The sequence below is a fragment of the Triticum aestivum genome, chromosome 2A, assembly GCF_018294505.1.
Source record: "Triticum aestivum cultivar Chinese Spring chromosome 2A, IWGSC CS RefSeq v2.1, whole genome shotgun sequence".
Lineage (NCBI taxonomy): Eukaryota > Viridiplantae > Streptophyta > Magnoliopsida > Poales > Poaceae > Triticum > Triticum aestivum.
Window position 1 is genome coordinate 13,863,540 of NC_057797.1, and position 15,391 is coordinate 13,878,930.

General features: G+C 46.7%; 1 protein-coding gene across 3 annotated transcripts; it reads left to right on the forward strand.

Moving 5' to 3' along the window:
* Window positions 1–4,463: 4,463 nt before the first annotated feature.
* On the forward strand, window positions 4,464–10,619 carry LOC123186982 (disease resistance protein RGA4). 3 transcript variants are annotated; one of them, XM_044598726.1, is made up of 3 exons: window positions 4,464–5,401; window positions 7,858–10,040; window positions 10,149–10,619. In XM_044598726.1, exons 1-3 carry the CDS (start codon window positions 4,581–4,583, stop codon window positions 10,184–10,186), a joined length of 3,042 nt encoding a protein of 1,013 aa, XP_044454661.1. In that variant the 5' UTR covers window positions 4,464–4,580; the 3' UTR covers window positions 10,187–10,619. The 3 variants fall into 3 exon arrangements, with proteins under 3 accessions (XP_044454661.1, XP_044454660.1, XP_044454659.1); XM_044598725.1 differs by having other exon boundaries at window positions 10,157–10,619; XM_044598724.1 differs by lacking the exon at window positions 10,149–10,619 and having other exon boundaries at window positions 7,858–10,114.
* Window positions 10,620–15,391: the final 4,772 nt, after the last annotated feature.

Genomic DNA, 15,391 nt, shown 5'->3' on the forward strand with positions numbered 1-15,391 from the left:
CGACAACTAGAGTCTCAGGGGCTACTATCTACACAGGGCACACCTAACATGTGCAGTACTATCACATATTATCTCACGTACCTCAAAGCCTGTCAGTAGACTCATAAAAGCTCCATGTAATCCGCTTTCGGCGGACGAGATTCTCTCCATCACCGTACCCATCAGCATACGGTGTTCTTCTGAGATGGCCGCTCGCCCCACCAACTCCCTCAGAACGTCCGACCGCACACCAGACGGTGCCTGACTCTTTTGTTTGCTCTCTTCGGGAGCCGGACGCTGAGGACTTCGGGGGTCTATGGGATTATCTTCTGGCCTCACCGAATCCGGAGAGGCCCTCCGTGACGACACTTCGGGGTCGCCCGCTTCTTGAGCGGAGGAGTCCGGGGGAGGAGTTTCGCTCTCCATCATCTCTGGAAGAAGATCCCCCGAAGACGAGCTCATCTGAGAGGGGCTAAGGCCCGAACTGCAAGATATATGCGGTGGTTATTTTCTCAGAAGAAAAAGATAGCATACCTTTACTATTAAAGTATTTTGGATCACTTACAAATCGTTGGAGGGTTGATCCCCCCGCGGACTTTGTGCGGCAAAAGCACCCCCCGAGGCAGGACCCTCTGTGGGAGACTTCTTCTCCCGTTTGGAGGCTTCGGCTTCCGGATCCTCAGAAGTAGTCCTTTTCCTCCCCCGGTTGTCCTCCTTCGTGGAGACGCTCGTTCCCTCGGTTGTAACGGGCAGTGATGGGGGCCCGTGTCCGCCCGTATTATCCCCCCCCCCCCTCCGGTATCTTCCTTCGAGGGCTCCGGGCAAGGTGCGACCTCGAGCATCTTTTCCAATACCGGATTTTCTAAACTCTCAGGGAGGGGGCCAAACACCGAATCATCTTCGCCTTTGTTAGCCAGTCCTGGTCAAAAAGCGAACTCTCAAAAATAACTTCGTGACGAATAAAAGACAGTGTGTTCGGCCAGAGGGTTTCTTACTTGTTCGGCGGCGCGGTTACTGCTCAGGCCCACGTCCTCGGTAATATCCGGACACTCTACTTGAGGTCCGAAGAATGACTTGTACATATCCTCGTGCGTCAGGCCGAGAAAACTTTGAATGGCATGTGGTCCCTTTGGGTTGAACTCCCACAAGCGAAGGGGCCGGCGTTTGCAAGGCTGGATTTGACGAACCAGCATAACTTGTATTACCACAGCCAAATTAAAATCTCCCTCGAAGAGATCTCGGATGCGGCTTTGCAGTATAGGCACGTACTTGGCTGGAACCCAGCTCAGACCTCTGCTAATCCATGACATCAGTTGTGGTGGGGGGCCCAAGCGGAAAGCGGGGGCAGCCGCCCACTTGGCACTTCTGGGAGCGGTGACGTAAAACCACTCTCGTTGCCATAGTTCGGACACCTCTGGAAAGGAACCTTTCGGCCATGGAGCTCCTGCCGTCTTTCCTATTGATGCACCTCCGCACGCTGCATGTTGCCCCTCGATCATCTTCGGCTTTACTTCAAAGGTCTTGAGCCACAGGCCGAAGTGAGGGGTAACGCGGAGGAAGGCCTCACACACGACAATAAATATCGAGATGTGGAGAAAGGAGTCCGGAGCTAGATCATGGAAATCTAGCCCGTAATAGAACATCAAGCCCCTAACGAAGGGATCCAGAGTGAGGCCTAGACCTCGGAGGAAGTGGGAGACGAACACGACGTTCTCGTTGGGTTCGGGAGTAGGGACGATCTACCCTCGAGCAGGCAGCCGATGCGAAACCTCGGCGGTCTGGTATCTGGCCTCCCTCAACTTCTTGATGTCCTCTTCCGTAACGGAGGAGGGCATCCATCGGCCTTGAAGGCTGGATCCGGACATGATTGAAGATCCGGAGCACCTAACCTGGGTTTTGGGTGTTAGAACTCGAGGTGGGGGAAGGGTTCGATTGAGCACGAGAGGGAAAAAGCGAAAACCTTGTCCCCTTATAAAGAGGGTGAATATCAAGCGTCCTCTCTGTAGCCGTTTGGGACTTGCCTATAATCTAGGAGTCCTAGACACGGTTGGGTTACCCACGACCGCATTAATGAGAATCCCGTAATTGAGGGAACACGATCTCCGCTTCGACAAGACGTGTCAAGAAACCGCCTCGCGTTATGTGTGGAGCTGGTTAAAAGAAACAGTTCGAATAGTCACCGGGCCATGACATAATGTCGTGCTGCCAAAACAAGCCAACAAATTAGATCTGCGAAAATGTTATTCTCTCTATGGTGGAATGTGGAGCTTATTTTGCAGGGTCGGACACTATCCTCGTATTCAAATTCTTCTGTAATGTATTCGAGGAAAGAACCCGCCTTGCAATGCCGAAGACAATACTGCGCGCCGGACTCATTGTCATTGAAGCCTGGTTCAGGGGCTACTGAGAGAGTCCTGGATAAGGGGGTCTCCGGACAGCCGGATTATCTTCATTGGCCGGACTGTTAGACTATGAAGATACAAGATTGAAGACTGAAGAATATGTTGGACTAGATTTTTGTGGATGTTTATGTTATATATTAATGTTTTTAAATTATTTGCTATGACTATTTGGATTTGTTTTGGGTCAAATTTACAAGTCCGACAGTTTGGGATGTAGTGGGTAGGTTGGGCACACCGAAAGCCGGACGACCACTTGCGAACGCCCTTCTCTGCTTTTTCGACACGGAACAAAACGGACGCCCATTTCGGGTCGACAGTTGGAGATGACCTTAGAGGAAGTACAATAAGGCGACATAAGCATGCTATAAGGACTAAAATATTATATATTTGCTTAGTTGGAAGAGAGAAGAAAAGCGGACTCTTAGAGCAAGTACAATAAGGTGATGTAAGCATGCTATAAAGAATTAAATATAATATTATGCTTAGTTGGAGGAGAGAGAAAAGAATTGGGCCGTAAGCTTGTATCCGATTGTAGCACGAGCTCCAACATATTTTGTGAGACAAAAAGTAGGCCACATATTAATGATATAGTATACTAGTAACACTAACTATTGTACTACCAGGCTATTAGATTGGCCTTATATGCTATGGCAACTTCATATAACCGGATGTTGGCTATACTATTAATCAGTAGCCAGCTGCAGCACCAGCTTCAAGATAGATTGTGAGGTTCTAAGAGCATCTTCAACAGGCGCGTAAAAAGTCTTTTTGCACATGGAAGCGGCTAAGAGGTTTTTCGGATGCAAGAGAACACAGGACCCAATCCGGTGGCCCCATCTGCAGCAGCCCCGCGCACAATCCAGCGCCCCGAATTTGTAGCCCACCAGCCGCGCGCACACCCGTGCGCTAAAGTCTTTTGTGTGCGCTCTATTTTATAACGTCTACTGAAGTGCTATTTTTTGTCTCCGGCGCACAAAAATGATAGTTTTTAATGTGCGCGTCATTTTTTGGGCGCCTGTTAAAGATGCTTTAACGTGTGCCAACTATTTATAAAATAGTATATAATCTCTACCTAATAATAAAGCATGGATTGCTCCCATCCGTCGCACCTTTCTATTAATTAACCCATAGTTCAACTATAAGTGACAAATACTTTAAAAAATCCATATGATGTTCTTTTATCTATGTAACATTTTTAAAATCTATTTATGATGTAATTTTAATCAATAGCGATGTGTACAATCTGAATACGGTGTTAGTTTACCTATTTAATATTTTTAAAATTCTATTTATGATGTAGTTTTAGTCAATAGTGCACCATCTGCTTTTTTCCGTATCAAGGCCGATACGTGTTGCAAATGAGCACCTCATCAAAATCCAATTAAAGACAAAAAAAATCATCAATAACCACGCATGCATGCCTCGACGAAACATAGCAAGGAAAAAAGAAAGTTGATGTTGATGAGGTGTGATTATTAGGGTCTAGAGTCATGATTATTTTACCTATTTAATATTTTTAAAATTCTATTTATGATGTAGTCTTAGTCAATAGTGCACCATCCGTCTTTTTCTGTATCGAGGCCAATACATGTTGCAAATGAACACCTCATCAAAATCCAAGTAAAGACAAAAAAAATCATCAATAACTACACATGCATGCCTCGACAAAACATCATAGGGAAAAAATTATGTTGATGAGGTGTGATTATTATGTTCTTGAGTCATAATTATTGGGTGAGGGGTGTTTCGTATTGCTTTCTTCCGTTACAACGTACAGACCTTTATGCTAATTAAAATATAATATTATAAATGCCGTCTATTAACTTGGCCATACATAACATATAGCCGATTGTTGTCTCCCATGCTTTTAGGATGGCCAGAGACTTAACTACTCTCTCCGTCCGGAAATACTTGTTCTCAAAATGGATATAAATAGATGTTGTCGTTAAAATGGACATAAATAGATGTATTTAAAATTAAAATACATGTAGATATATTCATTTATTGGGCAAGTATTTTCAGACAGAGCAAGTAGTTGAGTAGTAGGTGCGGTCATCTCTCACGGAGGGTTTGTGGGTGGAAGTGGTTTGGCTCTACTTGGTGTGCCTGTGCAGCAACCTGGTGAGCACACCACAATCAGAGCCATAGTCATCAAACCACAAGTTTGGAGGAGCGAGCGGATCACCGGCGAGCGTAGGCATGGAAGTGGCGGTGGCGGTGGTGAGCGCTGTGACGAAAAGCGTGGTGTCGAAGCTGCTCACAGTCATAGAGAAGAGGTACAAGGAGTTGAAGGACCTGGAGGGCGACATCGGTTTCCTGCATCGAGAGCTCGCCATGATCTGCGGATCCATGGAGGTTCAGATCTCGCACAAGGGGCAGCCCAGTGCGGTGGAGATCCTATCCATGGAGGAGTTCCGCGCTCTGGCACATAACATCGAGGACTGCCTGGACCGGTTCCTTCCCTGCGCCGCGTGCGAGGGGGAGCTCCAGATCCGCGATCCAAGAAAGTTCTGCCATGAGATCGCGAGACTCAAGCGGGCGCTGGATGCGGCGCATGAGCGAAAGGTCAGATACAATGCAGACTTTGGCTCCGCCGCAGCCGAATCGAACCTGGACGACAACCCCGTTGACCCAGAGAATCCGGGCGCCTACGGGGCTTCTCCTGCGGTGGGCATCGAGGAAGCAAAGCAGGAGCTTTGCAAGTCCTTAGTTGATGGCGGCGGCGGCGGCGGTGGCCAAGCTAGCCGCAGGAAGCTGAAGGTGGTCTCCGTCGTCGGATTTGGGGGCTCCGGCAAAACGGCACTGGCATGGGAAGTGTACAACTGCCCTCAAGTCGCCGAGCAATTCTGTTGCCGTGCCTGGGTGACTCTGGCGTCCAAGCACAAACACGATGTCGCTGCCAAGGAGGCGCTCTTGAGGGCCATACTTGAGGGGCTTCTCGGAGAAGAAGCACAGGAGTCCGTGCCACTGAAACTCCGACAGCTCCAGCAGCATGTCAGTGTTCTTCTCCGGACAAAGAGGTGAGTGCCGATCCGGATGTTCCCAGCTATGGTATTTGTATTTGTCAATTATACTCCCTCTGTCCCAAATTACTTGTCTTAGATTTGTCTAGATACGCATGTATCCGTCAATTATGCATTTGTAGTTTTCATACTGTGCCAGTAATTTGAGTATCATCAGTATTGCTGATATTTCCCCATCAGTTTAGCCAAATCTTATACATTTAAGAATCTTTTGGCTATGGTATCATAAGTTGAATGCATCAACTATCCGCCTCAAATCAAAAACCAATGCATCAGCTAGTTAAAAGTAGTTTCCATGAACTAATCAGTACGCCTAAAAATGTATAGTACATTAGCTCAACTCTAACATTCAGTTTGTATCTTGCTCCTGATTAGGCATGCACAGTACCTATTGTTTTGCAAGTGTACAAGTATCAGTTTTTCACTGGCAAAATGACTATCTAATATCAAACCCATCAATCGTGGTGATTGACGCTGTCATTGGGCTATTTCTGGCGGCATTGGTCGCAAATGAGTTTCCCTGGAAATTAACTTCGAAATAACCTGCAAAGGGATTTACTAAAAATAGACAACTCATAACATTTGTAGAGTTTTTTTTTGCTGCGCCAAGTCCCCCTGTCCCCGTGCCGCTCCCGCGAGCGGCCCGGGCGGAACCCTAGATCGCCGCCGCCGCTCCCTTCCTTCGCCGTCCTTCTCCCTCGCCGTCGCCAGGGGACGCCGCTGGGCAAAGCCCGCGCGTGCGTCAGCGGCGGCGGGGCTTCCTCCCTCCTCGCGAGGCTCCTGGGCGGTGCAGGACGGCCGGCCCTCGTGGTGGCTCTCAGCTCGGCGGCAGGTCGGGTCGCCGGCGGATCTGCGGGGCTCCCCTTTGGTGGCGCTGCGGCGATGGCGGCGGCGTGGTCTGCGCGGGGCGGCGAGGCGCGGGCTCCTCCTCCTCGCGATCTGATGGCGTCGCGGTGGCGCCGGCGCTCGGGCGTGCGGCGGGGTCCGCGAGGGTGGTCGGCGCGCGACGTCTCCCTCCCTGATCTGATGGCTCCACGGTGGCGCCAGTGCTCGGGCGGAGGTTGGCGTCGGCAAGCGGTGGCGGGCGCTGGGACCTCGGCGGCGCTCCGGCGTGTGCAGGCGGCGGCGGTCCCTGTGCGCGGTCGGCGGCTCCGTCTCTGACTCGGACGGCGCGGGGGATGGCGGCGGCCCTGCGTGACCGGCGATCTGGATGCGGTGGTGCCGGTGGCTCGCTGATCTGCCGGTACTCCAGGGTCTGCCTGGTGGTGCTGGTGGTGACGGTGGCCCGTGCACGAGAGTTGGATTCCTTCGAACTGATCTGGGTGAAAACTTGCCTTCGGCTTCTGCTAAGGCCGGCGATGGCGGCGCTATCTGCGTCGTTCCCTTCTTGAAGGCATCGCCGTGGAGAAGTTCAAGGCCACTCTCTGCTACCTCCGGGGGAAACCCTAGATCAGATGATCGGATGACGGCGGCGCTCTGGTGTCGTTCCTCCCTTGGGGGCGTCATTTTTGGAGGTACACACGTGATCGAGGGACCAGAGGACGGATTCTTTGGTGGAGCGGTGCTTCATCCTACACACTGATGGCGACGGATCTTGACGGCGTGGCGCAGTGCAGATTCGGAGTTCGCTGTGGGAGGATGGACTCGCGCAGGAGGACGACGCTGTCGGGCGTCGTGGTGGCGTCGATGGCAGAGAAACCTGGCACGGTACACACAACAGTATAGCTCTGAAGATGGATTTGTGGCAGGTGGCTGCGGCGGCCTCATAGGTTGAGGAGTGCGCCGGACTGGTAGGTGTCCCATACCCGGCAGGCGTCCTGGTTGGGACCTCAGGTCTTAGATGTTTAGGTTTGACTGCGATGTCTGTTTGGTATTAGGCCCAGACTATCTGCGCCCCTTCATCAATTGGATAGGTGTAGCGACAATTGTTGCTTAGACGGTGGCTTTAGTCTTGCTGTTGTATGGCTTTGTAAGGTTTTGTGTTAATAATTAATAAAGTGGCCGTATGCATCGCCCAGATGCAGAGGCCGGGGGTCATCCTCCTTTTCTAAAATAAAACATTTGTAGAGTTTTCAATTGGTTGTACTACAACTAATAAATTGTAAAAGCTAAAAAAAGTACGGTAAGTACGAATTTTCCTGCAAATATGAGACCTACTTAGCCAATCAAGTTTTTGGTTCATTTTTTCCAGTAGAGTGCTTGCATAACAAAGATACTTGTCCTCTCAAGAATTCAGTAGGCGTAGTCACCAATAGGCAGCCATGCTTGAACGGCTCTATTGTTCTCCTGTTACCCTCATGTTGAGTAGTTGGCTTGGTAATTTGGACCAAAACAGGGGACTTTTTAGACCAAAACAGGGGACTTTTTAAACCAAAACAGGGGACTTGCTTAACTACAAAGCCAATTCCAAATGACCGGCATATTAACTTTGCATTTTTCCATTTTGCTAACAGGTGTTTAATTGTAATTGATAACATCAAGATGGAGATCTGGGACGCAATAAAACCCATCTTCCCAAATGAAACAGAGAGCAGAATACTAGTGACCACGACTGTGACCTCAGTAGCTAATGCCTGCAGCTTGCCTGATGGTTATGTTTACAGTATGAGATCTCTTAGTGCGGAACAGTCCAAGGCTTATCTAGACAAGAAGGTTTTTGTCAATGGATGCTCACCTGACTTGGAGAGGGGTTCAACTGCAATCGTGAACAGATGTGATGGTCACCCACTCGCTCTTGTTAGTGTTGCCAAAGCTTTGCAAGGTCACAAGTTGACAGGGGATCTCTGTGAAGAAATGACCCAGGACCTATGTTCTCGTATGGACGAGAACAAGAATGGCCACTTCACAAAACTAGGGCAAGTTCTTATGAATAACTACAGCAGTCTGCCTGGCAATTCTCTGAAGACCTGCTTACTATACTCAAGTGCATTCCCAAATGATCGCCCAGTCAGCAGGAAAACTCTTACTAGCCGATGGTTAGCCGAAGGATACATTGACGGTGACCAAGAGATTGCCGATAAGAAATTGGATGAGCTAATCGACAGAAATGTCATTCGGCCTGTCGATCCAAGCAACAATGGGAAAGCCAAGACATGTGAACCTCACAGTATCATGCACCAGTTCATGCTGCACAAGTCCATGGCTTCGAATTTCATTGATACATCTTTTGGTGCTAAGAACCAAAGTAACTTCCGTCACCTCATTATTGATAACCGTACAAATGGTACAACATGCACCATGGGACATGGTATCGGTCCAGCTGGACGTGGCCGCGACCGCCAGCACAACATATTTTCTTCTTTGAAAGAAAAGGTTGATAACTTATTTTCAGGATCGGCCAGCAAGCAGTTGCGCCCCCGATCTCTAACCGTCTTTGGGAGTGTAGAAGAAACTGTTCCAGACTTGACGAGTTTTGAGCTGCTGAGGGTGTTGGATCTAAAAGAATGTAGTGTTTTGAGTGAAGAACATCTGGGGCAGATATACAAGCTGTTGCATCTCAAATATCTCACACTGGGATGCTCTGTTAGCAATGTGTCAGTTGAAATGGAAAGGCTTCATTGTTTAGAGACACTTGACTTGAGGAAGACAAAGATAGATACACTGCCTATGGAAGTCATTACTCTGCCCCACCTTGCACACCTTTATGGAAAGATTAAGCTAAAAAAGATTAGTGGCAAGAACCTTACGGGATTCCTGCAAGGAAAAACTAATTTGCAGACTCTGGCAGGAGTTGTTGTAGACAACAACTCTGGATTCCCGGAACTGATGGTTCATATGAAAAAACTGACAAAGGTCAAGATATGGTGTGAGATCCCTAGCACAGATAGCAATTACGCCGTACTTTCAGAGGCCATTCACAAGTTTGCTCAGGCTGGCATGGCTACTCCAGTAGGCGCCCGTTCCCTATCGCTTCATCTGAATGATTTTTCCAAAGGCTTGCTTCATCACGATCAAGGCGACAACTCAATTGCAACATCAAGAAAGCATGGTTATCTTAGCTCACTGAAACTGCAAGGCAGCCTGAATCAGTCACCTCAGTTTGTTATGGGCCTGCGTGGTCTGAAGGAGCTGTGCCTTACATATACTAATCTGAAGGGGGCTGAACTTCTAGCAGGTCTGGGCAACCTAAAGCTCTTGGTTTGTCTCAAACTAGTTGAAGTCGATCTCGCCGATTTAAATATAAACATTGGGGATTTCCCAAGCCTGCAACGGCTTTGCCTTGTGGTGGAAAAACCCAGATTCCCCATAATTGAACATGGAGCTCTGCCTCGTCTTGTTTCACTCCAGTTGCTCTGTAAAGATCTAGTGGGTCTTTGTGATGACATAAAAGTGGAATCGTTTGAAGCTCTTGAGGAAGTCGCTCTGGATTCTATGCTCAATCAGCAAACCATACAGCTCTGGGAAAATGAAGTGAAGAAGCACCCCAAGAGGCCAAGGGTTGTCTTGCTCGAAAAGGTGGTTGATCCAACTAAAACTATGTCGTTGAAATATGCTGCCTCCCGCAAAGTCTACAACAAATGTTACACCGACACTCCGCAGACCAGGCTGCAGAGGTCTTGTCAAGTCACAGCTCCCCGCGAGCAATCTCCACCACCTCGCTCTCTGTTTGATCAAGTTCAAGTTTGCAGTGGACCAGGTTTGAACATTTCTCATATTGTTGCCTGTCATTGTTTATTTCGCAATAACGTTATTCATGTTCTGTACGACTAAAGAAGATCATATTTCTACTTCTTATCTTGTCAAGGGCCTCAGATGTCGAAGATACAGAATCTACCACATTAGATGTGAAACTGGACTCTCCATAACATTCATCTTCCGTTGAGCAGCCCAACATGTGGGTACGATTGGTAAGGTTCGACATAAGGAGGAGGTGCGGCACAGGCGCCCTGGACACCCCTCTTCTCAGGCTGTCCAGTCAACTCAGATTCTGAATAAATCTCCACCGTGCAGCATGACAGATGCTTCTGTCCGGAAATACTTGTCCTAGAAATCGGTGTATCTAGACTTATTTTAATTATAGACACATCCATTTTATCCATTTATAAGACAAGTATTTCTGGACGGAGGGAGTATTATAATGTCACCTAAGGCTGCGCTTGGATTATCGTGTTTCCTTTGGATACACATGTAAAATATACACGCCCCTGCACGTTCGTATCGTTTTGTGCCGGAAATCACTGTAAAACTGTATTATATTACATTACAGTCCATCCAAGCGCGGCCTAAAGAATTTGTGTTGTGCACCCGAGTCTGTCGGAGGATAAATGTATTGCATCAGTTTTATTGATCTTTCTGGTAAATTTACTCGGGTATATTCGTTTCATGCGAAATCTGATGTCAGGAGTGCTTTTATTTAATTCCAAAAATGCATTGCAAAACTTGTAGGCAAAAGAACTAGGTAGATGCGTACAGTCAGGCTAGGGGAAGTGCGGATACTTGTGTAAAATCAAAATTGTGGTTTTACACACAAGGTTTCACATCATGTTTAATGGATGTACGGGCGAGCCGACGACCATGCCACCTGCGCCGGCGGCGGTGGCCAACGCGTCTGGTCCGTCTGCGTGGACACTGGACACCCACGGAACAGAAATGTTCACAAGTCTGTTGAGAGCAGAGTACATCCTCTGTTCAGGTTTTTGAAGCAGAGTCTCTTCCATTTTTGGGGACAAGGCCAATAGGCCATGGCCTGCCTGTTGCCCGGGCGAGGGTTGGCAGCCACGCGGGAGCTCGTCAATCTGTATGTTGGGGAGCGTATCTGCCCGGCAGAGCCGCGTGATGTATTTAAAGAAGCAATGCCATGGCGTACAATATGGAAGTTGAACATAATTCTATCTGTAGACCTCATGTCTAACATCCTCCCTCAAACTAAACCCTGTGATGCTTTACCTAGGTTGAGACTGTTGGAAATATCAGCACCTCTTGTTTTTTTTTTTTTTTATAAGGAGCACCTCTTTGATTAGACTAATCCATAAGTAAATAGCAAGCATCGCAATAACAGTATGCAACTCATACCGAAGCATGTGAGCACATACACTACATAGAATCAAAACATCATATGGCCAACACATGAACAAGTAAGTGAGGGATGTACAGGCCATACCCTCCGGTTGGCCAGCCAACACGGCGGCGGCATCATCTGTTGCATCAGCAGCCTCGGCGTCATCTGTTGCCTTCTTGGCGGGGGCATCTTCGACCATGGTGTTGATGCAGGGGAAGTAGTGGAAGCATAGGAGGATGGAGACGGGGACGGATCGGGAGTAGTCGCGTCGAGACACTCTCCAAAAACCTTATTGTCGTTCTCCCGGCTAGGATCTCGAACAACAGGGTTCCGGAGCCACATGCTCTCCCGACCAACTATGCACGCGGTTGTGTGGATGGGGTCGCTGGAAGCAGCACACAGAGAGAAACAGTATGAGCGCGCGTGTACATCTCCTCTTCCCAAGCTCCCAAGGGCATGTGGTAGAGCAGCCCTTGCAATGGGGTCTCACCCTCACTCTACTGGCAGTATGATACTAAACTTTGCACCACTTGCCATGAACCTAAATAGGCCTTAGATATTAACCAAGGATTATTGTCTTATATGGGCCAAAGCCCATTAATAATCCAACAGAGATCGTACCTCAATTTGTTCTGGCACCTCATTGTGAAAGGTTTAGTCAAGCCACCGGCAAGCTGATCCCCTGTGAGTATTCACGGACAAAGTGGAAATCCGGCCTGTTATATAGCTCAGTTTTCTAAGTATTTTAAATATACTACAATTTATTTAGACTATCATAGTTTTAATTACAATGAGGTGTTTGGCTACTGCTAAAAACCATGTTTGATACTGCAGTATTTGTAAAACCATGGTTATTTCTCTGTACTAAAAAGAAGAACGTGAAACCTCCGTTTTTTTAACCGAGCTAATGAAAGAACATAGGTCGCGTTGTTATCTTCTTCCCTAGCCGTTGTCGCCCCAGCTTCATTCCCCCGTTGCTTCTGCTCAGCGACCTTGTTCTCCCATACCTCGTTCTTGAGCTTCACCACGTTAGTCGTTAGTCGTGGTACGCATGCAACCTGTTGCCCCGATGCTGTGCTAATAACACACGAGTGTCCATATTAAACGCTTTTCTTTAAAAGCAGGAAAAAGATTTGCCTTATCGATTAATTAAGTAGAAAATAATTTATTGGGAGGCCTGGCTCCATCTTGTTAGACGTTTAATGGAGGTCCGGCTGACCCAGCAACCAGATCAGCTGTATTGGAAACTTACTAAGAACGGTATGTTCTCGGTTAAGTCTATGTATCTGGATGTCATTAACTCTAGCGTTGTCCCTTCCTCGATTCACGTTTGGAGAGTAAAGGTTCCCTTACGTATCAAAGTGTTTATGTGGCTTGTGCATAAACAAGTCATTTTGACTAAGGATAACCCGGCAAAACGCAACTGGATGGGCTCTTCTAGGTGTAGCTTTTGCGATCATAACGAAACCATCAAACACCTCTTTCTCGATTGTTCGTTGGCTAAGATTCTGTGGCGGTCGATTCATATTGTGTTTAATATTAATCAGCCCACCTCTATCAACATGTTATTTGGAACATGGCTTGATGGGGTTGATTCCGATTCTGCAAGACACATTCGTGCTGGCGTTTGTGCTTTACTTTGGGCAGTATGGAACTGCAGAAATGATTTAGTATTTAACAGATCAACAAACATTCACTTTTTTGCAGGTTATCTTCAGGGCCACGGCGTTCATCAGTATGTGGTCGCTACTCACTCCGACGGAGGTCAGGGAGCGTTTGGTTACTGCGTCTACCCGATGGGAGATGGTAGCGCGGGATATTTTCAACCGGTTTGGGTGGCGGTCATGTAATAGGATATGCATGTAGTGCTCCTATTGTGTTTGCCAGCCGGTTGTGGCTTTGGGTTTTAGCTCTTTCGAGCTTTTTGTTTATTTTCGCACCTCGATACTTGGCGACTTTGTTACTGGATTTTATTTTTAATAATATGAGCAGTATGCATCTTTCTGATGCAGAGGCTGGGGTAAACCCCCTTTTCGAAAGAAAAGAAAAGAACCGCCCGCTTAATTAACAGAAAATCAGACAAAAACCGATACAAACCAACCACATGCGGACTATTCATAGAGCCTACAACACCAGAAGCACACGATCAACCCTAGAACCATAGCCAACACGAAATGACAACCGACCTCCACACTACTAAATTGCAAAGAAACCCCTAACAAGAGCACCTCGGCCGAAATCCATGAACACCGCCAAATTTCACAGAGAGAAGCCAGGCCATAAGGACCACCCAAGAGAATGATGACCGTCCAACAAGCACTAATCAACTATGATTAACCAAATCATTGAGTGACTGCAACTAACTAGCTAGAAACATGCATCTTTGTAGCTGCTTCAACCAGTTAGCTAGCTAAGTTACGTTGCTACATAAAGCACTAGTCAAACATGTCACAATATTGACAATACCCCAAAATGCTTTGACATGTCAATACTATATGGTATCTTTCATTTGCACATAATACTATGGTATATTGCACCTACCGGCTAAAATATTGTAGTTTTCCAATACTTTGGTTTTTGTAATACCTTGCTTCAAACACAACCTGAACTTTTATATGTTTTCAACGTGCATGGAAAACATGTTTGGCTGACAGATAGGTTACACAATATTATCATACCATAACCTTGCAACCCGTGGAGTCTTCATTCCAAGCTCAAGAAGCAGAGTCTGAATCCACACGACCTCTGCACTTGCATCTGCCAGAGCGTTATATTTTGCATCTATGCTTGATCTTGAGACAGTAACTTGTTTTCTTGCCTCCAAGACGCAAGATTTGACCCTAGAATATAGAAAATCCACCTATGGATCTTCTATCATCAACACACTAGAGTATGCACGGACAAGCATGGATGGTGACCTGGTAATTTGAAGGCCAAGTCCAGTTGTAAAATTTAGATACCTCAAAATTATTTTTGCTACAGTGAAGTGAGTTGTACTAGGAGCATGTAAATATTGCAGACTTTATTCACTGGATACAAAATATCAGGACGAGTAAGAGTCAAATACTTTAATGCACAACAAGACTTCTGTAATTTGTTGCAGCCTCTGGTCCAAGTAATTCTTCTGCTTCAACTGTGAGTTTTCCTGAAGTTGATAGTGGAGTACTTACAAGTGAGGTGTACTTGCAGTGCTCCAATCCCACTCTCCAGAGAATGCGATTGGTGTATTTTTCCCGTGTCAAAAGTATTCCAATCTTTACCGGCTTAACCGTTATGCCAATAAAGTAACGAAGCTTGCGCAACTCCTTGACAGCAATAATCTATGTTTAGATCTCGAAGTAGGCAAGTAGTAGCATCTGAATTAACTAGCAATAATTATGTCATCAACATAAACAAAGACAAATATGATAGTGTTTCCTTTATTGTAAAAGAACAATTATGTATTGATTCAGAGGGTGGGAACCGTGTTGTAGGTGTGTGCTCAACATTGAGTACCAGGCTCTCGGGGCATGTTTCCAACCTATACAACTTTATCTAACTTGCATACATAATCAGGTGTGCTTATATTTTTATATTCCGGTGGTTGCCGCATGAACACTTCTTCCTCAAGAACACCATGAAGCAACGCGTTCTGAACATCTAGATGTCGTATACTCCACCCTGTAGACAAACAAAGAAAGTACAAGTATTATACTAGCTGATTTTACAACAAGGCTAAAAGCATCCTCATGATATATGCCAAATCTTTTAAAAAATGCATCCAAAGTCCATGTCCATCAACCATTTGTAATTCTTCCAATAAATGCAACCAAACTCCATGTTATGGCATCTACTGTCATGGAAAAAGAAATAGAATGTTGCATTAGAGAAATCAACTGCATCGTAATGGTGTAGCTCATGTCTTAGCTAAATCATGCGTGAATACTAGTAACCTTTGTGTTTTTCATTCTGCTCCGGATTGTATCGAGGAGACTCAATGTAACTTTGTT

Excerpts from the sequence above, each read along its gene's own strand:
- LOC123186982 (XM_044598724.1), top strand. The coding sequence starts at position 4,581 with ATGGAAGTGGCGGTGGCGGTGGTGAGCGCTGTGACGAAAAGCGTGGTG. Across the intron at positions 5,402-7,857 it reads GTTCTTCTCCGGACAAAGAG|GTGTTTAATTGTAATTGATA; the intron begins GTGAGTGCCGAT and ends TTTTGCTAACAG.